The sequence below is a fragment of the Oncorhynchus tshawytscha genome, linkage group LG09, assembly GCF_018296145.1.
Source record: "Oncorhynchus tshawytscha isolate Ot180627B linkage group LG09, Otsh_v2.0, whole genome shotgun sequence".
NCBI classification, from domain to species: Eukaryota; Metazoa; Chordata; class Actinopteri; order Salmoniformes; family Salmonidae; genus Oncorhynchus; species Oncorhynchus tshawytscha.
The window spans coordinates 85,606,160-85,628,758 of NC_056437.1; the positions used below are offsets into that span (position 1 = coordinate 85,606,160).

The 22,599-nt window shown below is 45.7% G+C and overlaps 2 protein-coding genes across 4 annotated transcripts in view; both read left to right on the top strand.

The window, feature by feature from the left end:
• The first annotated feature begins 105 nt into the window (after window positions 1–105).
• LOC112236346 (homologous recombination OB-fold protein) lies at window positions 106–5,044 on the top strand. 3 transcript variants are annotated; one of them, XM_024404920.2, is made up of 10 exons: window positions 106–320; window positions 519–591; window positions 788–1,846; window positions 1,980–2,066; window positions 2,208–2,342; window positions 2,915–3,023; window positions 3,629–3,714; window positions 3,894–4,022; window positions 4,180–4,372; window positions 4,477–5,044. In XM_024404920.2, exons 2-10 carry the CDS (start codon window positions 532–534, stop codon window positions 4,527–4,529), a joined length of 1,911 nt encoding a protein of 636 aa, XP_024260688.2. In that variant the 5' UTR covers window positions 106–320; window positions 519–531; the 3' UTR covers window positions 4,530–5,044. The 3 variants fall into 3 exon arrangements, with proteins under 3 accessions (XP_024260688.2, XP_024260687.2, XP_024260689.2); XM_024404919.2 differs by having other exon boundaries at window positions 519–569; XM_024404921.2 differs by having other exon boundaries at window positions 519–569; window positions 1,983–2,066.
• A 12,417-nt stretch (window positions 5,045–17,461) lies between these two features.
• The window catches only part of LOC112236353 (acid-sensing ion channel 2-like), a 480,678-nt gene continuing 475,540 nt past the window's right edge, over window positions 17,462–22,599 (top strand). Inside the window, 2 exon segments of the mRNA XM_042327837.1 lie at window positions 17,462–17,942; window positions 18,608–19,228. Of these exon segments, the coding sequence (XP_042183771.1) occupies window positions 18,653–19,228 (576 nt within the window). The 5' untranslated portion in view covers window positions 17,462–17,942; window positions 18,608–18,652.

The following is a 22,599-nucleotide window of genomic DNA, read 5'->3' on the forward strand; positions in this document are numbered from 1 at the left end:
AGGGAACGCAATCTGATATTCGGGGAACTGCATTAACTGAGATAGTCAGCAGGTGGCGACAAGTGACGACCCATCTCGCGAACGTCATGTAACGTAGACATTGATTACGCAATTACGTTCTACTTGAACGTGGCGGTGCCAATCTCACAAAATTTCGCATTTACAACATCTTGCTTTGCTTGAAAAGTTATACTATTTTTACTGCAGCAAGTACTGGATGGCTGAATTAAATGACATCTACATTTCCGATTGATCTTTATGTACCAATATAAATAGGCAGTTAGAAAAGACATTCGACACGAGATCGCATGACTGCTATGGTAAGAATCAGTCATATTTGTTTGCTAGCTCTGGTTCCCAGGTCGGTAGCTGCCACAAGTTTACAAATGAGAGAAGCTTCTAGCTAGCTTGGCACGTAGCTAACAGTGTTAGCCAGCCATCTAGTTGGCAAAATGTAATTTACATCTAGCTCTTTCTTAGTTGATGCTATATTTGAAGATGTCTTTCTTTTTCGACAGACTTGCAAGTGGAATGGATTATTTAACGTTGGGGAGGACTTCGATGATGAGGTGCTGCAAACTGATTTACACAGTCAGTGATTACCACCTGCTGATATAATAGTTATGACAGATTATAGCCCTCTGAATAAATTCTCAGATTGACATCACAAGTAATGTAGAGTACTGTTGTGAAACTATTTAGTCTGAACACCTCTGGCTTTCTTTGAATATGAGTTATACAACGTTTTTTGTGTGTGTGTGTGTGTGTGTGTGTGTGTGTGTGTTAGGATCTACTTGAGATGGACTGGTCTGCTCCATCAGTGTCTGCTTGCACTGTGTCCTCTGCAGCACAGTCCTGTTTCCTCCGTTCAACTGCAGCATCAACTCCTGCTGCCCCCTATGGTCAGAATAACTCACATCAACCATCCACAGAAGGCATACTTGCCCATAGGGGCCTGTCGAATGGCCCAGGGTCAGATAATTCAACACCGAACAGTGTAGGACAGTCTCCTGCTTTGGGTTTGAGACAGCTCTCTACATCTAAACCATTGCCCTCATTCCCTCTTCCCCTTCTCCACCTTCCTACACTGAGTAGGGGACTGTGTACAGTTACCCAACAGAGCTCCTCACCAGCTCAACAGATGAAGTCAAACACAACAGGACAACAAGAGGCCCCCTCGCCGCAGGATGACTTTGATGATTGGGATGTTGACCTGGCAGACCTAGATGAAAGTGACCCACAGATGAGCACTTGGGCTCAGGTCCGAGAAACTGCTCCAGCTGCAGATCTAACCAAGCCCAGCGATGACTCTGTATCCCCAGCCAAAAGACTACGGCCCACAGCCTGTGGTGGTGCTCAAACCGGGCCCAATGTGGGTCTGAGAGGATTCAGTACCTCTAACCAAATGTCTGGTCTTCCCAGTAGTAGTAGTATACTCCACAGGTCCTCATTCCCTGGTCCCTTCCCCTCTCCCCACCCTGATCCTAGTGCTACCTTCCTCCTAGCTCCACCCCAGAGCCCAGTGTTATCTGGCCTCACCATGGCCTCCAGCCCCTTCCCCAGGCCAGTCAGAGGGCTTCCTTCCCAGGTACAGAGGCCCTGGGCTACACCTCTGGCTCAAGGACGCAGCCTTTTTGACCCCATCTCCCCAGCCCCCTCTAGTAGGTTTGGTGAACCCATGCCTTCCCCCAGTCTCACCCCCCGTTCCCTCCACCCGCCCATCTTCACTAACCACTTGATTCAGCTGGTGTCCAACTCCAACAAGACCCCCCAGAGACCGGGTTCTGACCACATCCGGCCCAATACCCGCCGCTTCCCCGGGCCTGCAGGAATCCTACCACAACAGGTGTGTCTCTTTCTGCTTCTATCCCTACCTGCCTCTCTGTCCGTTTATTTGTAGTCTAACTAATCTCAGCAGTCAGCAATGTGCTTGGTTGTGATACTAAGCTACTGCGAGGTTCCATTCTCTCTCCTTAAAGCAGCTCCATGGGCAGAGCCTGGATGACATTGTGGTGGCCATTCCTCAGACACCTGCACATGGGGCCGTGGCTCGACTGCCCAGTCAGGTACTATCACACTGATGTGTAGCCTATACATTTACAGAATGTGTCATGTGTCATGATATTAGTTAACCTTTTTGTCCATTCTTTATTATATCATTTTGCTTTATGAACATGTGATGTGTGTGTAAAAAAAAACTTGTCCAGGTTCCCAGCTCTCAGACTGAGGAAGAGGATTTCAGTGGAGGTCCGTGGGCAGCGATGAAGGCAGAGATGGGATTGGACGAAAGGAACTCCTCCTGTTTTCTGCACTCTTACAGCGTGGCCATGGTACTCCGCAAGGTGACCAGCACATTTAGCGGTATCCAATTTACACAGCCTATAGTAGTGTAAATGGCATGAAAATTGACTGAAAGGCTAACAGTGTTCAGGCTGTGCGTGGCCATGTACCCTTCAACAATATGCATCATTTAACATAGCATATTTAATGTTAGAAGCTTTAAATGCCATGTCATCTGGTGCAAAAATGTAACACTTGCGTAACACCGTTTGCATAATTTGACTTCATGAGCATGTTTTTCTGCACCCAGGGCAGCCTCCCTGATAGAAGTGGATGGGCTGTTTTTCTCTATGTTAATGGCCCTTGTCTCTGTGGTGGCACTCTATCAGTATAATCAGGACAAATGACAGGCCTGTGCCTGGGGTGTTAGTAGTTATCATCCCAAGCATGATCACACATTAATCATCTTAATGGTTATTCTGTTGTTTTTCCACAGTCTTAATGTGCCACTGCTAATGGCAACTCTGCATGAGTAATTGAGATGTTTAATTAATTAAAGTTAATGATTGGCAGTTGTTTGAACTTGTTTTGTAGTGCTCTAATACGAAGGTCTCTGTCTGTCTGTCTCTGTCAGGCGGCCCTGAAACAGCTGGTGAAGAACAAGGTCCCCAACATGGCTGTGGTACTAAAGAGCATCCTCCACACACACGCTGATGCCAAGGCTGTGTTCAGGGATCCCACAGGTAAGGCCTACTGATGGTAAGCTTGTGCTTGTAGGTAGAACTGGTCACAGGCATTTTAGTGAGTCTGTGGCTGGCGGTTTCATTGTCTCTAGGGCTCTCTTTCCTCCATTTTTCTGTCTCTTTCTCTCATTTTCTTGCAGTTCCTGCTTGAACCTAGCTTGAACCTGAGCGGATCTATTAAAGTATTTACTTAACCTTAGTGTTGTGCTTATTAGTGATTCTGTCATCATGGATCAGCATCAAATGAACGTTTATTAACACATGCTGATCACCACGGACTATTAAGTCTCAGTGATCTGTGCATTCCCTCCTGAAGTGTGGCCCATGGTGCTACCTGTCAACAGATTACCACTGGAGGGGATGCACTGATTACTACACTGTTGTCATTAGCAGGAATAATGTGACCAGTGTGCTCCATGTGGAATGAATCAATCACGTGTATTTTATACAGCCATTTTTACATCAGCAGTTGTCACAGAGTGCTATACAGAAACCCAGCCTAAAACCCCAAAGAGCAAGCAATGCAGAAGCACAGTGGCTAGGTATGCTGTTTTGCTCTGACTGCACCGGTAGAACACCGTAGTAATACGTGTGTCTGACTGTAGGAGAGATGCAGGGCACAGTGCACCGGCGCCTCCTAGAGGACAGACTAGGGGAGCTCAAGACGGGGGCGGTACTGCTGCTCAAACAGGTAAGACTTCCACAGGCCACACACCTCACTATTTACTAGTGTTTCATTGCAAATCATTTGTTGGATTCTTCAAAATGATTGAGCCACTCACAATAAAATCACAAAAACAAATTGTGTGTAAAGTTGATAGTGCAAAAATTGTTAGCTGTAGACCCATAATTAGTTGTCTCTTCATGAAGGTGGGTGTGTTCTCTCCGTCCCACCGTAACCACTACCTGAACGTGACACCCAACAACCTCCTGAGGATCTACCCTCCTGACGGCTCGACCCCGTCCTCCACACAGAGCCAGCTGCTCCCACTCCCCCCGGTGAGACACCACTACCAAGGGCTGGAGGATATCTTGTTGTTATCCTGTATCCTGCTGTTGGGAGTTTGATGTAACAATGACAAATCATTGATGAGTAAAACTTGGTGTCTTGACAGATGTATTGTATTTGTTTGTCTAACTCTACTGTTGAATGTAGGAGCCAATGTTGGAATCATCTGATCAGTCCTCCAGTGTCCCAGGAGCCCCTGTGTCTCAGATGGAGTTGTTCTATGATAATGATGATGAAGAGGATGTTCGGGCCCCACAGGTCTCTGCAGACTCTGGTGCTGGCTCCTCTAGTGTTCCCCTGGGCCCGCCTGCTGCACCACTGGACCTGTCCTGGGACGCAGGTGGGACTTGGATATGCATATGAGTGTATGTTCTTGGGAAACCAATCAGCAGCTCCACCCTGTGTTTTTGTTTGATTTAATTTGTCTGTCTCTGTGTTGTGCAGATGACCTTGATGAGCTTCTTGGGGAGTTGCCTGTTGAGTCCTACTGCCTCTGACACCTGCCCACCTACCCCTTACGGACAAGGTACATTTATACAGGGGAGATGTAAGCTGTCACTTGAATGTGAATTTGATTTTGACGCATTCTGACCGCACGTTGGATGCCTTTCTACCTGATTCCCCCGGAGAATCTTGTCGCCTGAAGTGCTATCATTTTGTGTTTGGTGTGCTGTGACCATTAATTTCACCGGGAAAATGTGCATGTCGGCCGTGTGGGGGGAAAAACTCTTGAGGTGTTGGGAACTGGGACTGTCGCTCCCGCATCTCCCCAATTTGAATGAAGCTTCACTACCCATACTGCTACGGGTACATCCCATACTGCTACGGGTACATCCCATAAACAGTCATTCCCCTGTTTGAAGACCTGCTGGCTAATGTTTTGTATATTTTTTTACTTCACAATGCAGTCTCCTAAATCATAGCTAACTACTGTATGTGCACATAATGTCTTGTAAAACATGTATATATTAAAGGAGACTTCTGTTCAATAATACACTATACACAACTGAAATGGTCTCTGATTTTCTTGTCTCTAATTTGCGGTCTTTGGAGTGATTGAGAATTAAAATGCATGAGAATGCACTTACTAATAGGAACAGTATATGGAAAATCAAACATTACAATTAAATATCCATTTAAACCCTGGCTTGATTGATCTACACTTCTGGTTTAATTGCATCGTGGTGGTGTGCTGTAATTAGGCACCGGTGTTGCAAGATTTCATTGGAGAGGCAGAGTATGCTGCTGTTCATAGCCATTGTCCATTAATTGGAACTGCAAATATTTTTCTCAAAGTTTTTAAACAGTTTTCTTGTCTTTCAGTCAACTAACACTATTTTAAACATTGATGGCGCTGATGAAACATATTAGCCTGAAGTATCAGCCTGAAGTGAATGACATTAAACATTGTCTCCTGGAGCCTTCTGTCTTTCTCTGCCATGCTCTTCTTTCTCCATGTCTTGTCTTATTGCTATTTCCTGTCTCTCCTATCCCCCTTCCTCTGGCTATGTTCCGGTCCAGCCTGTTTACCATGCATTACAATTGTATAGAGACTTTAGGGGAGGGATTTTCTGGGGTTTTAGTCTCTGTGGAGTTAAATCCTTCTTTCCTGCTGGGCCAAATATATTCATCCAGCTCTGTCTGGTGGAGCCCTGGGCGGCTGGGACAGTCACAGCCTGACAAATGGGGTTTTATCTGGGCTAAACCAGCAGGATGGGAGGCCCACGCCAAAATTTCACCACCACCAACCTCTCTCCTCAGAGGCATCACTATACATCCAGATCAGCCTTACTTTCTGTACTACCCCACGCACCCCTCCAAACTTCAATTGTAGACAGACTGACCTACAATTCAAATCACCTTGCATCCTAATTAACTACTCAATATTGACCAGTCAGCCAACATTTTCCCAAGATACATCAATGTTTTGCTCTTTTACACGACCATGTTCTTTTTCCTGTGGAACTTTTGGTCATATATCCCATTTTCCTTACCTGAACATGTACTACCAGTAGGGGGCAGTGGCTCACCCCCCACTGCTGTGTTTTTCCTTACAGGCAGTGTTGGTGTGTAAAACTTATTCAAGTCTCAGCTGGTAAGATCTGAGCTGTTGGAGGGTAAACCCTACTGTCGTTTGCACATGTTCCAATTATATATAGGTGTAACAAGGTGGGTCTAGCCGGCTCAGGTCCAGTGCTGTACTTTGTATTCCCGTGCTGAAACCAGATTTGTGTGTGTATACATACTACCGTTCAAAAGTTTGTGGTCCCTTAGAAATGTCAAGTGTTTTCCATGAAATGAATAGGAAATATAATCAAGACATTGACAAGGTTATAAATAATGTTTTTTTAATCTTTAGTGAAATAATAATTGGTGTCCTTCCAACTTTGCTTTCGTCAAAGAATCCTCCATTTGCAGCAATTACAGCCTTGCAGACCTTTGACATTCTAGTTGTCAATTTGTTAATAGGTAATCTGAAGAGATTTCACCCCAATGCTTCTTGAAGCACCTCCCACAAGTTGCATTGGCTTGATGGGCACTTCTTACGTACCATACGGTCAAGCTGCTCCCACAACAGCTCCATAGGGCTGAGATCTGGTGACTGTGCTGGTCGCTCCAATATAGACAGATTATCAGCTGACTGCTTCTTCCCTAAATAGTTATTGCATAGTTTGGAGCTGTGCTTTGGGTCAATGTCCTGTTGGCATGGTGTTGGAAAATGGAGTGATAAGCTTCCTTCTTCAAGATCCCTGTTACTCTGTACAAATATCCCACTTTACCACCACCAAAGCACCCCCAGACCATCACATTGCCTCCACTGTGCTTGACAGATGGCGTCAAGCACTCCTTCAGCATCTTTACATTTTTTCTGCTTCTCACGGATGTTCTTCTTTCATCTGAACACCTCAAACTTAGATTTGTCTGGAAAAAAGTGTTATGGACAATCTTCCTCTGTCCAGTATCTGTGTTCTTTTGCCCATCTTAATCTTTTCTTTTTATTGGCCAGTCTGAGATATGGCTTTTGCTTTGCAACTCTGCCTAGAAGGCCAGCATCCTGGAGTCGCCTCTTCACTGTTGACATTGAGACTGGTGTTTTGCGGGTACTATTTAATGAAGTAGCCAGTTGAGGACTTGTGAGGCATCTGTTTCTCAAACTAGACACTCTAATGCACATGACCTCTTGCCCAGTTGTGCACCGGGGCCTCCCACTCCTTTCTATTCTGTTTAGAGACAGTTTGTGCTGTTCTGTGAAGGGAGTAGTACACAGCATTGTACGAGATCCTCAGTTTCTTGGCAATTTCTCGCATGGAAAATGTAAGGAAGTCAGACATTTTACGTGTCCCCAACCAATTGTTTTTTTGTTCATTTATTTGCTTTGTTTAACCTATTTTTCGACTTATTTTCTACATAATGTCGCCACTAACGTCTCTTATAACCGAAAATAACTTCTAGACATCAGGGCTGCGATTACTCACCATGGACAAGCAGAATCCTTTTTTTTTCGTTCACCAGTCTGACGAGCCTGACACAAAGGATATACTGCTTCCTCGGGAACAGGCCCAGATCCCTGTGATTTGCGTGAAGAGGAGGTGGAGAAAAAGGGGCCGAAGGGCGGGCTGCCTTCTGAGAATTCGTAGGCGATCGAATAAACCCCCACTTCTGTGTTCCAATGGCTCGTTGTGTTAGCTAATCCAAGTTTATAATTTTAAAAGGCTAATTGATCATTAAAAAAAACTTTTGCAATATGTTAGCACAGCTGAAAACTGTTGTCGTGATTCACAGCTGAAAACTGTTGTCGTGATTAAAGAAGCAACAAAACTGGCCACTTAAATGTCCTTGTTTTCGAAAGAAAAGCACATTTTACTGAGTTACAGTTCATATAAGGAAATCAGTCAATTGAAATAATTTTGTTAGGCCTTAATCTATGGATTTCACATGACTGGGCAGTGGCGCAACCTGGGAGGGCGTAGGCCCACCTACTGGGGAACCAGACCCAGCCAATTATAATGGGGTTTTCCCACAAAAGGGTTTTTACTGCAGACAAAAATACTCCTCAGTTTCATCAGCTGTCGGGGTGGATGGTCTCAGATGAATCTGCAGCTAAAGAAGCCGGATGTGGAGGTCCTGTGCTGGCATGGTTACATGTGGTCTGCGGTTGTGAGGCCGAAGGTGACGTACTGCTAAATTCTCTAAAACGATGTAGGTGGTGGCTTATGGTAGAGAAATTATCTGGCAACAGCTCTGGTTGGCATTCCTGCAGTCAGCATGTCAATTGCACGCTCCCTCAACCTGAGACATCTGTGGCATTGTGTTGTGTGACAAAGCTGCACATTTTTAGTGGCCTTTTATTGTCCCCAGCACAAGGTGCACCTGTGTAATGATCATGCTGTTTAATCAGCTTCTTGATATGCCATACCTGTTAGGTGGATGGATTACTTTGGCAAAAGAGAAATGCTCACTAACAGGGAAATTAACCAATTTGTGCACAAAATGTTAGAGAAATAAGCTTTATGTGCATATGGAACATTTCTGTTTTTTTATTTAAGCTTATGAAATTTGAGACCAACACTTTACATGTTGCGTTTTGTTTTTGTTCAGTGCATTCGGAAAGTATTCAAACAGCCTTGTTCTAATATTGATGAAATTATTTTTTCTTCCCTGCATCAATCTACACACAATACCCTATAATGACAAAGTGTAAACAGGTTTTTACAAATGTTTACAAATTGAAACTGAAATACCTTTATTTACATAAGTATTCAGAGCCCTTGATGTTTCTCCAACTTAATTGGATTCCACCTGTGCCAAATTCAATTGATTGGACAGGATGTGGAAAGGTACACACCTGTCTTTTATAAGGTCCCACAGTTGACAGTGCATGTCAGAGCAAAACCAAGCCATGAGGTCAAAGGAATTGCCCGTTGAGGTCTGAGAAAGGATTGTGTCGAAGCACAGATCTGGGGAAGGGTACCAAAACATTTCTGCAGCATTGAAGGTCCCCAAGAACACAGTGACTTCCATCATTCTTAAGTGGAAGAAGTTTGGAACCACCAAGACAGGGTGGTGACCAAGAACCCAATGGTCACTCTGACAGAGCTCCAGAGTTCCTCTGTGAAGATGGGAGAACCTTCCAGAAGGACAACCATCAATGCAGCACTCAACCAATCAGGCCTTTTATGGTAGAGTGGCCAGACGGAAGCCACTCCTCAGTAAAAGGCACATGACAGCCCGCTTGGAGTTTGTTAAAAGACACCTAAAGACTCTCAGACCATGAGAAACAAGATTATCTGGTCTGATGAAACTAAGATTGAACTCTTTGGCCTGAATGCCAAGCATCACGTCTGTAGGAAGCCTGGCCCCATACTTACAGTGGGGATGTTTTTAAGTAGCAGGGACTGGGAGACTAGTCAGGATCGAGGGAAAGATGAACGGAGCAGAGTAAAAAGAGACCCTGAATGAAAACCTGCTCAGGACCTCAGGCTGGGGCGAAGGTTCACCTTCCAACAGGACAAAGACCCTATGTACGCAGCCAAGACAATGCAGGAGTGGCTTCGGGACAAGTCTCTGAATGTCCTTGAGTGGCCCAGCCACAGCCAGGACTTGAACCTGATCGAATATCTCTGGAGAGACCTGAAAATAGCTGTGCAGCGACACTCCCCAGCCAACTTGAAAGAGCTTGAGAGAATCTGCAGAGAGAATGGGAGAAACTCCCTAAGTACAGGTGTGCCGAGCTTGTTGCGTCATACCCAAGAAGACTCGAGGCTGTAATCACTGCCAAAGGTGCTTCAACAAAGTACTAATGTGATATTTCAGATTTTGCTTTGTCATTATGTGGTAATATTTCAACCATTTTAGAATAAGGCTGTAACATAACAAAATGTGGAAAAAGTCAAGGGGTCTGAATACTTTACAAATGCACTGTGTATGTAATATAGAATAGATATCTAATATTGGCTGAAACATCCGCCCTTTAACTTCAAAACCCCCCTTTCTCTGCTGCAGTATTGAACCAGTGCCACTCTCCTACTCCCTTACACTCCCCATGTTTAATACTCCCTAATTATCTTCATCTAAGAGCTTATTATTTTTCATAAGCCATTATGTTATGAAAGAGTAATTAACTTACTTGTTCATTCTCCACAAGCGTATCAGTGACTCTTTCATTAATTATTTGATAAAATGTCAACACAATACTCTCCCCTGTGGTCGTTTTCGTTTCACTCGAACCCTGGGGTAGAGGAGGCCTTTTATCTCTGGTGGAAAAGGAAGTTAACTTTCTGTAATTTGCAGGGTGACTCATCATGATTGTGATTCACATGAATAACAGAACTCAGAGGTTTGGGGACTTATCCACTGACTTCTGAGTGAAAATGGATGACAGAGTACTTCACATTCCATGGCAGGTAGGGCTGAGAAGTGCCAGGGACCTCCTGATACGATATATATTGCAATTCACACAATTTTCTCTCTTATATTTATATATATATATATATATATATATATATATATTGTGATTGGATATTGCGATTCGGTGTTCTAAACATATTGCCACATCTGCTGCAGAGAGATGAGAGAGAGCCATGAGAAAAGTGTCGATCAGTCAGGGAAATAAGTCATGAAAACATGTTGGCTCACTATTTAAAAAGAAGATGGAGAACAAGCTATAGGATGAAAAATACAGAAGTTTTAGCGCCGGTACAGCCGACTAGCTCTGGCTAACGCAACCTAGCAAATAAATTAATAAATTGATACTTGGGAGTGAAATTATAGTGTGATAGTAACTTTTTAATATATTTTCATCACTAAATTGGCAGGTTATGAACACCCTCAGGTAGATGTCCACGCTTTCCAGTGTGAGGAGTTAGACAGCTGCAAGAGGATGAAATGAATTCCATTATGCAGTACAAATCTAACAATGCATACTGTAGGAAGACTACAATATCCTGGCTGAGTGGTTGGTTTTATGTAATTGCATTAGTATATGACTTTGGGTAAGGAAACTACTGCTGCATCCTGTAGAATATCCCTGGTAGTTGGCTAAATGGAGAAAAATGAATCCACTCAGGATGGATAGCATTTGCTAAGTACAGAAAAGGTGGTAAATAATAAAGACTTATCTCCTACCCAGGAGACGGCTAATCCCTGTAAAACTATGCTCATTACTTCAATGGGAAAGGGGAGATTTGCTTAATTAAGTCGTTAAGGAGCCAGCAACCCCACAGCTGTTTGGGATCACTGCAAATTTCATTTGAGAGAAATGTGATTGACTGATACTGGGACCAGAAATTGGCCTTGGCATTGTTAACACACCTTGAGGCCCCCAGTATTAGCAAGAGAATGATCATTTTGTGCAGTTAAACAGGCCCACTGGGCTATATATGGACCAGCCCAACTGGCATTTGCCTGAAATTCCAGATGGCTAGTCCGCTACTGATATTTGTGTCACTTCGTGTGTCAGGCTGTGTGTGTATCTCAAGTGCTCACAGACTTACATTTTTACACTGAACAAAAATATAAATACAACATTCAATCACTTCAAATATTTTACTGAGTTTCAGTTCATATACGGAATCAGTCTATTGAAGTACATTAATTAGGCTCTAATCTATGGATTTCACATGACTGGGAATACAGATATGCATCTGTTGGTCACAGATACCTTTAAAAAAAAAGGAAGGGGTGTGTATCAGAAAACCAGTCAGTGCCTGTTGTGACCATCATTTGCCTCATGCAACATGACACATCTCCTTCACATAGAGTTGATCAGGCTGTTGATTGTGGCTTGTGAAATGTTGTCCCACTCTTCTTCAATGGCTGTGCGGAATTGCTGGATATTTGGTGTGAACTGGAACACGCAGCTGTACACATTGATCCAGAGCATCCCAAACATGCTCGATGGGTGACATGTCTGGTGAGTATGCAGGCTATGGAAGAACTGGGACATTTTCAGATTCCAATAATTGTGTACAGATCCTTGCAACACGGGGCCGTGCATTATCATGCTGAAACATGAGGTGATGGTGGTGGATGAATGGCAGCACGACAATGGGCCTCAGGATCTCGTCACGTGAAATTGCCATTGATAAAATGCAATTGTGTTACTTGTCCATAGCTTATGCCTACCCATACCATAACCCCACCACCACCATGCTGCACTCAACAACATTGACATCAGCAAACTGCTCACCCACATGTCTGCCATCTGCCCGGTACAGTTAACCGGGATTCATCTGTGTAGAGCACACTTCTCCAGCGTGCCAGTGGCCATCGAAGGCGAGCATTTGCCCACTGAAGTCGGTTACGACGCCAAACTGCAGTCTGGTCAAGACCCTGGTGAGGACGACGAGCACGCAGATGAGCTTCCCTGAGACGGTTTCTGACAGTTTGTGCAGAAGTTCTTTAGTTGTGCAAACCCACAGTTACATCAGCTGAAACACTGCTGTGGGGACTTGCTTCTATTCAGCCACAACAGCATTAGTGAGGTCGGGCGATAAGGCCTGGCTTGCAGTCAGAGTTCCAATTCATTCTAAAGCTGTTTGATGGGGTTGAGGTCAGGGCTCTATGCAGTCCAGTCAAGTTCTGCCACACCAATGTCGACAAACCGTTTTGCTTTATGCATGGGGGCATTGTCATGCTGAAACAGGATAGGGCCTTCCCCAAACTGTTGCCACAAAGTTGGAAGCACAGAATCATCTAGAATGTTATTGTATGCTGTAGCGTTAAGATTTCCCTTCACTGGAACTAAGGGGCCTAGCCCGAACCATGAAAAACAGCCCCAGAGCATTATTCCTCATCCACCAAACCTTACAGTTGGCACTATGCATTTCGGGCAGGTGGTGTTCACCCAGATTTGTGTTTTGGACTGCTAGATGGTGAAGCGTTATTCATCACTCCAGAGAACGTGTTTCCACTGCTCCAGAGTCCAATTGTGGTAAGCTTTACTCCACTCCAGCCGACGCTTGGCATGTGTATGGTGATCTTAGGCTTATGTGCGGCTGCTCGGCAATGGAAACCCATTTCATGAACAGTTATTGTGCTGATGTTGCTTCCAGAGGCAGTTTGGAACTCGGTAGTGAGTGCTGCAACCGAGGACAGACGATTTTTATGTGCTTCAACACTCGCCGGTCTTGTTGTGTGGTCTGTTACTTTGCAGCTGTGCCGTTGTTGCTCCGTTTCCACTTCACAGTAACAGCACTTACAGGGGCAGCTCTAGCAGGACAGAAATGTGATGAACGGACTTGTTGGAAAGGTAGCGTCCTATGACGGTGCCACGTTGAAAGTCACTGAGCTCTTCAGTAAGGTCATTCTACTGCCAATGTTTGTCTATGGAGATTGCATGGCTGTTTTCGATTTTATACACCTTTCAGCAACGGTGTGGCTGAAATAGCCGAATCCACTCATTTGAAGGGGTGTCCACATACTTTTGTATATATAGTGTATCATCACGTCACTCTAAGTTATATAATTATATGATAGTTATTATATCAACATTTGCTCATAAAGGCGCTTCCACCGACATTATTCGCATAATTAATTTTACCCGAAACAAAAAGATCCCAACATGAACGAACATTGTCTGTTGGCATTTCTAAAATTGTACTCGAATGTCATGTTTCCATCAAACGTCAGGTAATTTATCCGCATGAAATGGTTGGAATGAAACAAGGGGTGATGGCACCGACTACAGATAAAGAATTTGACTCACTTTATGCTCCACGCAAGGATCCATCATCAAAGCACTAGCGCAAAGGTAGGTCAATCTTCCGAATAGGCAAAAAAAAGTCCTAGCGGTAGCCTATTATATGGATAATATAACTCAAATTTACCATAAAAGAGAATGAATCACACAGGCATGCAAGTTGTGTTGTTCAAGGATGCTGTGTTCAGGCGAAGATTATGACTACAGTAACTTCCCCTGTCATTTGTTCAAGTGTGTAAACCCATCATTTGCCACGCGCCAAACCACTTTCGCTGCATATGCCTAAAGAGCTTGAGCCGGCATATCTACTTTACTTGTTGACATATCTACTTTACATGTCTCAACCGTGGTGGTCCCACAGTTGACGATGAATGTATATTAAAAAAAACGGTGTTGGGTTTAAAAAGAAAGAGGGATGCAAAGTTTAGTCTCAATAGGGAAAGAGTTAAGAGCTGGAAGGAATTTATAACAAGCACACCACAATCACAACTTTTGGGTAAGTCTCTATAGATGTTAATTTGGATAAAACGCCTTCGGCTTTTATTAGTATATAATATGCTAAGTGTGTCTCTAATATATCTGTCTAAATGACTGCTGCCTCATTCCCAGATTTACAAACCAAATCTAGTCAACCTAGGCTAATTCAGGCCTGGGGTGGTCTACAAGTCCTCATTTTTCTGTTCAGAAATGAAGAGCAAAAGTCTATCCTACAGCCAATGGATTTCTAAATTGCCGACCCATTGTTCACAAACCATGCTGCTGCTGTAGCATTCAGGGGTTGGCCAGTTTTGCCATGCTCTCTCACATTTTATAGCCTAGCCTATATATTTGAACAGACTATTGATTTCGAGATAAAGATAATTGAATGCTTCCTTGTCCACCCATATAGTGATCATGTACGCAGTAGGCTAGTTAGTTTAGTGGGAGGGCAACAGGAAAATTGAGATACTAAAACTGTGAATGTTACATTGCATTCGGGGGTCCTAAGCAAGATTTGGTTGGGCCCCCAACGCAAAACATTTCAGTGGCCCCCCTCTTGACGATGGAGAGAGAAATGTATGTTTTAAAGTACATTTCCTGCAGTTCTACACATTTTGCCATGGGGCCTAGAGAAAATGTTGCCGTTTTAATGCAAGTTTTCTGCAGTTCTACACATTTTGCCATGGGGCCTAGAGAAATGTTTTCAGCCATGACTTATGCCATGTTAATAAAATCGAAGTGAACGTGACTAACAAAATCAATGAGGGTCCCCTGGAGGTCAAGGCCCCTGGGATGCGTGCCCGGTCAGTATTTGGACATGATAACTGACTAGACTAACTTACCAATCTAAAAAGTTCTCCCATGTCACCCCGTTCCTTCACACTCTCCACTGGCTTCCATATGAAGCTTCCATTTGAAGACCATGGTACTTGCCTACGGAGCAACTAGAGTAACTGCCCCTCCCTACCTTCAGGCTTATGCTCAAACCCTACACCCCAACCCGTTGTACTCTGTTCTGTCACCTCTGGTCTCTTGGACCTCCCACCCCTGTAGTAGGGCAGCTCCCCCTTAGCCTAGTCCAAGCTCCCCTCTGTCCTGGCACCCCAACAGTGGAACCAGCTTCCCCTGAAGCTAGGACAGCAGATTCCCTGCCCATCCTAGGACAGCGGATTCCCTGCCCATCCTAGGACAGCGGATTCCCTGCCCATCCTAGGACAGCGGATTCCCTGCCCATCCTAGGACAGCAGATTCCCTGCCCATCCTAGGACAGCAGATTCCCTGCCCATCCTAGGACAGCGGATTCCCTGCCCATCCTAGGACAGCGGATTCCCTGCCCATCCTAGGACAGCGGATTCCCTGCCCATCCTAGGACAGCAGATTCCCTGCCCATCCTAAGACAGCCGATTCCCTGCCCATCCTAGGACAGCAGATTCCCTGCCCATCCTAGGACAGCAGATTCCCTGCCCATCCTAGGACAGCAGATTCCCTGCCCATCCTAGGACAGCAGATTCCCTGCCCATCCTAGGACAGCGGATTCCCTGCCCATCCTAGGACAGCGGATTCCCTGCCCATCCTAGGACAGCGGATTCCCTGCCCATCCTAGTACAGCGGATTCCCTGCCCATCCTAGTACAGCGGATTCCCTGCCCATCCTAGGACAGCAGATTCCCTGCCCATCCTAGGACAGCAGATTCCCTGCCCATCCTAGGACAGCAGATTCCCTGCCCATCCTAGGACAGCAGGTTCCCTGTCCATCCTAGGACAGCAGATTCCCTGCCCATCCTAGTACAGCAGATTCCCTGCCCATCCTAGGACAGCAGTTTCCTGCCCATCCTAGGACTGCAGATTCCCTGCCCATCCTAGGACAGCAGATTCCCTGCCCATCCTAGGACAGCAGATTCCCTGCCCATCCTAGGACAGCAGATTCCCTGCCCATCCTAGGACAGCAGATTCCCTGCCCATCTTCTGAAAACATCAACAACAACAAAAAAACGTTCATGAACTACCACTCGCACTTGACTTTTTTCCCCCTTACAAGCTCTGACTTTTCTGACAGCTACTTTATTGAGAAAAAACTGTACTTACTATGACTGTGAAATGTGGTTGTCCCACCTAGCTATCTTAATGTGAATGCACTAACTGTAAGTCACTCTGGACATTAAAATGTAAAAATTGTTAGCTCACATTGCTAATTGTGTGACTGTCAGTGACTGACAAAACAAGAGAGAAACTGATGATGCATGACTTATAAACTTTTACCATTCTGATTCTCATCAGTCAGTTGAGACACCAACTGAGTTCCCAAAACCTGCTTATGTTGCTTATGCCTGGAACCGGCCCTGTGTAGAGGACTATATTTAAGAAATAAGGCCTGAGGGGGTGTCGTATATGCCAATATACCACAGCTAAGGGCTGTTCTTATTCACGATACAACGTGGAGTGCCTGGATACAGCCCTTAGCCATGGTATATTGGCCATATACAAAAAAAACCTGAGGTTCCTTATTGCTATTCTAAACTAGTTTCCAACGTAATTAGAGCAGTAAAAATAAAAGTTTTGTCATACCTGTGGTATATGCTCTAATATACCACAGCTCTCAGCCAATCAGCATTCAGGACTCGAACCAACCAGTTTATAATTATCTTCTTATTGGCTAGCCACATACATGCTCTTACCGCTCCTAACTCCATGTCTGTTTCTATTTCATCAAATGTGTAGCCCTCTCCATTTACTATGCTCTTCCTCTCCCTCGATTGTCTCTTCTCTTTTTGCACACATAGCCACACTCCTTTCTCTTCTCAGTCCCCCTCGGTCTCCCCTTGTCTCCTTGTATTACTTGGCACATGTAGCCCTGCTCTCTCCACGCTATACCCCTGCCACCCCCTCTACCGACACACTGATACATATCTCTGGGTCAAGTGTAGCTTCAACACACAAGTTCTCTCATACAGACTCTTTGTGATATATCTCACTCACGCTAACACACATACACAGGGATACACAGAACACACACATTTGGGGTTATGTCTCTGCATTACTTCTCTCTGTTTGATATCTCTGTGCAGTCCTTGCCTGCTGGGCACAAAATGCAGTGTTTGTTATCAGTGGGGGAGTGGAGACTTTCTGTCTTTCTCCTGCTTCCTCTGTCATTGCCCCCCCCTCCTTCTGTCTCTCTCCATCCCTCTCCACCACTCCTCATGCGTGATCTCTCTCCTCCACCTTTGCCTAACCATCCGTCTCCCTGACAATCTGCGTCCTGCATCCATCCGTCAGTCGGTTAGGGGTGAGATGGGGGATATGAAAACAGGCGGGCGGAAAAGAAAAATGAGAGCAAGAGGGAAAGAAAAACAGAAGCAGATTCAATAAGAGACTTCACTGTGGAGAGGAGGAGTTTGTTTGTGTGTGCTCTATCCTCTCTCTCTCTCTCTCTCTCTCTCTGCGCGAGCGTGTGTAAGCGTGTGCGTCTCTTCTGGCTCCACTGTTGTTCACTGGCTCCATGGATGAGCTGGGAAGCGGAGGGAGAGCGGAATCAGCGGATGCGTCTGGCCAGAGGAGAACGGGAGGACTTTGGATCGGCATGCGCGACAAACTGGCGGCGCTGATCATCAGCGGCTCTATCCTTCCTCCTCTCTCTCCCCTTCTCTCCCTTTCTCTCTCACGTGCACACACACTCTCAGACTCACACACACTCGCACACAGACTGGATGCCATCTCACTAGGCTGAACAAGAGGTGCTTAGGCTTGTCATTAGTTGCACAGGGAGATCCAGAGAGTTGAGTGTGTGTGTGAAGTGGGGACACTGAATACACAGAGGTGGCTTTGATTGGCTCGTGGCTTAAATGACTCTCTCACTCTGTGTCACAGTGGACTTACTTCTGGGATCCTGACAACGAAAACGGTCACTGAGAGAAGGAGAGAGGGCGGGGGGATATTGGAGGAGTGGAGGGGGGAGGTTTCAGGCACAGAGAGGCTGGCATCCAGAGTAACTAGGGACAGAGAAAGAGTGGAGGCGTGGAAGGAAGGGATGCCCTGGGGGTGCATCTTTCTATTCTTCACGCTCTCTTTTCTATCTGGAGTAAGGACTTGGGGGTTGTGAAGGTCTCTGCCTCGTGCTCTTCTTCTCTCTCTGTCTGTAGGTCTGTCTTTGGCTTGACTTTCTGGGTTACTTTATTTTGCTCTGTGTCTCTGTGTTTGTCACTCTTTCTGTGCTGCAGGTGTGTATGTTTGGGACACTCACCCTCTCCCATTTCTCTCTTTCTCTGTGTGAACTGAACGTGTGATTATGTATTCCTTTTCTAGGTGGTAGTTCAGGGCTCTCATTGCATTGTCTCTCTCTCTCTTTCTTTCTCTCTCTCTCTCTCTCATTCTTTCTCTCTCTCTCTCTGTGTATGTGTAGGTGTCTGTGTATTGGGGTGTCCTTGTCTGTGGGACCGGAGGGGTCATGATGGACCTAAAGGAGAGTTGTGGCAGTGAGGGGAGCCATGAGAGCTCCAGTCTGCACCCGTCCTCCTGGCAAGCCTTCTCCCACACCAGCACGCTCCACGGCCTGCGCTTCATCTTCCCCTACGGCCGGCCAACACCTCGCCGCCTGCTCTGGGCCGCCGCTCTGCTGGCCTGCCTGGGCCTCCTGGCCCTGGAGAGTGCCGAGCGCCTGGCCTACTTCCTCTCCTACCCCCATGTGACAAGCGTGGATGCCGTGATGTCGGGCAGCTTGGTGTTCCCTGCCGTCACCGTGTGCAACCTCAACGCCTACCGCTTCAGCCGCCTGTCCCGCAATGACCTGTACCATGCTGGGGAGCTGCTGGCCCTGCTGGACGTCCACCTGAGGATCCCTGAGCCCCAGCTGGCCGAGCCCCACGTCCTGGCCTTCCTCACAGACAAGGCCAACTTCACCGCCTACAGGCCCAAGCCCTTCAGCATGCGTGAGTTCACCGAAAGGGTGGGCCACGACCTTAAGGAGATGATGCTCTACTGCCGATACCAAGGCCAGGAGTGCAGCCACAAAGACTTCAAAATCGTAAGTCTACTCATAGTCTCCCTGTCTTTGTTCAGTTCTGGCACGGGTCAGATCTGCTGCTACTGCAGCGCAGTTGAGTCTCTCACTCAGAAGGCTTTGTCTGTCAAGTGTTAATGTGTGTTCTGTGATATGGTCTACAAGTTTTCAAAGACCGGTAGAGGTTTTTTCCCTCTGAGTTGACTTGATGTATGTTGGTGGCTGATGCTGTTTCCTACGATGCTACTGTGCACTGGGTCCCCTGCTGTGTATTTCTCTTGATATTTTTGTACTTCCATCTACAGGTTGTTTTGTAGTGATTGTGTACTGTAATCACACACTCTGCAGCTGTCCTGCTACTGTTTTCTTTATTTCATCCATAGGATAGCTCTTGGGGTTTTGACATTCTGTTGCACAGGTCTCTTGATAATCCCCATAAACATGGAATATGTAGTTTGTCTTTGGGCTGAACACATGTGATATCATTTCAGATTTCATGGAATGACAGCTTTTGTTACCCAGCTACAGCTGTTGTTGCCCAGTTACAGCTGTTGTTACCCAGTTACAGCTGTTGTTGCCCAGTTACAGCTGTTGTTGCCCAGTTACAGCTGTTGTTACCCAGCTACAGCTCTTGTTACCCAGTTACAGCTGTTGTTGCCCAGTTACTGCTCTTGTCCACATACAGCTCTAGTTGGCCAGTTACATCTCTTGTTGGCCAGTTACAGCTGTTGTTGCCCAGTTACAGCTCTTGTCCACGTACATCTCTAGTTGCCCAGGGACATCTCTAGTTGCCCAGGGACATCTCTAGTTGCCCAGGGACAGCTCTTGTTGACCAGTAAGAGCTCTTGTTGACCAGTTACAGCTGTTGTTGCCCAGTTACAACTCTAGTTGGCCAGTTACAGCTGTTGTTGCCCAGTTACAGCTGTTGTTGCCCAGTTACTGCTCTTGTCCACATACATCTCTTGTTGGCCAGTTACATCTCTTGTTGGCCAGTTACATCTCTTGTTGGCCAGTTACAGCTGTTGTTGCCCAGTTACAGCTGTTGTTGCCCAGTTACAGCTCTTGTTGCCCAGTTACAACTCTTGTTGCCCAGTTACTGCTCTTGTCCACATACAGCTCTAGTTGGCCAGTTACATCTCTTGTTGCCCAGTTACAGCTGTTGTTGGCCAGTTACATCTCTTGTTGGCCAGTTACAGCTGTTGTTGGCCAGTTACAGCTGTTGTTGGCCAGTTACAGCTGTTGTTGGCCAGTTACATCTCTTGTTGGCCAGTTACATCTCTTGTTGGCCAGTTACAGCTGTTGTTGGCCAGTTACAGCTGTTTTTGCCCAGTTACAGCTGTTGTTGCCCAGATACAGCTCTTGTTGCCCAGTTACTGCTCTTGTCCACATACAGCTCTAGTTGGCCAGTTACATCTCTTGTTGGCCAGTTACAGCTGTTGTTGCCCAGTTACAGCTAATGTTGCCCAGTTACTGCTCTTGTCCACATACAGCTCTAGTTGGCCAGTTACATCTCTTGTTGGCCAGTTACAGCTGTTGTTGGCCAGTTACATCTCTTGTTGGCCAGTTACAGCTGTTGTTGGCCAGTTACATCTCTTGTTGGCCAGTTACATCTCTTGTTGGCCAGTTACATCTCTTGTTGGCCAGTTACAGCTGTTGTTGGCCAGTTACATCTCTTGTTGGCCAGTTACAGCTGTTGTTGGCCAGTTACATCTCTTGTTGGTCAGTTACATCTCTTGTTGGCCAGTTACATCTCTTGTTGGCCAGTTACAGCTGTTGTTGCCCAGTTACAGCTGTTGTTGCCCAGTTACAACTCTTGTTGCCCAGTTACTGCTCTTGTCCACATATAGCTCTAGTTGGCCAGTTACAGATGTTGTTGCCCAGTTACAGCTGTTGTTGCCCAGATACAGCTCTTGTTGCCCAGTTACTGCTCTTGTCCACATACAGCTCTAGTTGGCCAGTTACATCTCTTGTTGGCCAGTTACAGCTGTTGTTGCCCAGTTACAGCTCTTGTTGCCCAGTTACTGCTCTTGTCCACATACAGCTCTAGTTGGCCAGTTACATCTCTTGTTGGCCAGTTACAGCTGTTGTTGGCCAGTTACATCTCTTGTTGGCCAGTTACAGCTGTTGTTGGCCAGTTACATCTCTTGTTGGCCAGTTACAGCTGTTGTTGGCCAGTTACATCTCTTGTTGGCCAGTTACATCTCTTGTTGGCCAGTTACATCTCTTGTTGGCCAGTTACATCTCTTGTTGGCCAGTTACAGCTGTTGTTGCCCAGTTACAGCTGTTGTTGCCCAGATACAGCTCTTGTTGCCCAGTTACTGCTCTTGTCCACATATAGCTCTAGTTGGCCAGTTACAGATGTTGTTGCCCAGTTACAGCTGTTGTTGCCCAGTTACAGCTCTTGTCCACATACAGCTCTAGTTGGCCAGTTACATCTCTTGTTGGCCAGTTACAGCTGTTGTTGCCCAGTTACAGCTCTTGTCCACGTACATCTCTAGTTGCCCAGGGACATCTCTAGTTGCCCAGGGACAGCTCTTGTTGACCAGTAACAGCTCTTGTTGACCAGTTACTGCTCTTGTCCACATACAGGTCTAGTTGGCCAGTTACAGCTCTTGTGGCCCGGTTATAGCTCTTGTTGCCCGGTTATAGCTCTTGTTGCCCGGTTATAGCTCTTGTTGCCCGGTTACAGCTCTTGCCCGGTTACAGCTCTTGCCCAGCTACAGTTTGTAGCCCACAAGTCCTCCAGACCATGCACAGGCTGTAGTATATGTACAGGTTGCTGCTAATGAGTTTTCCTCAGTGCTTTTTGTCTTGTAGCCATAGAGCCGTAGCACACACACAGGCCCTGCTGTAGACATGCCTTTAGGCTCTGATCTGCTTTGATGAGGTTCCCTTTGAGGAGTGTAATCATTTTTGTCATTAAAGGAGAATATCAAAGACATCACTCTCTGTCTAAACTAGCATACTGGCAGCTTGTAGATTGTCTGAGTTGAGGTATCCAGGTCGCCCAGTTTTGTAGTCACAGATGGATTCATATCTTGGTTTTTCATCTCGGAACACATGTCAAGACTAACTGGCAAGGCAACAGTGATGTGTAATGTAATAGCTTACCAGGTATTATTGGGGTGGTCTCAGTGACTCATTTATAATTCTGTCAGGAATTAGTCATTCTTCAATGGTGAATCTGTAACCTAGTAATCTTTTTGGAATCTCCGTTTGGACAATATGTAATTTCCTGTTAACTCTGTTGGATACTTTGGGTGTAAATATTGACCTAAGAATGCTCTGTAGTCATACTTGCTAGTCCCTGTAGTGATTTATGTACTAGTGACATTTCTTGAAATCAAATTGTATTGGTTACATACACATATTTAGCAGATGTTATTGCGGATTTA

Coding starts and splice junctions, on each gene's coding strand:
- LOC112236346 (XM_024404919.2), top strand. Junction 1,847..1,979: donor CAGGAATCCTACCACAACAG/GTGTGTCTCTTT, acceptor CTCTCCTTAAAG/CAGCTCCATGGGCAGAGCCT. Junction 2,343..2,914: donor TGGCCATGGTACTCCGCAAG/GTGACCAGCACA, acceptor TGTCTCTGTCAG/GCGGCCCTGAAACAGCTGGT.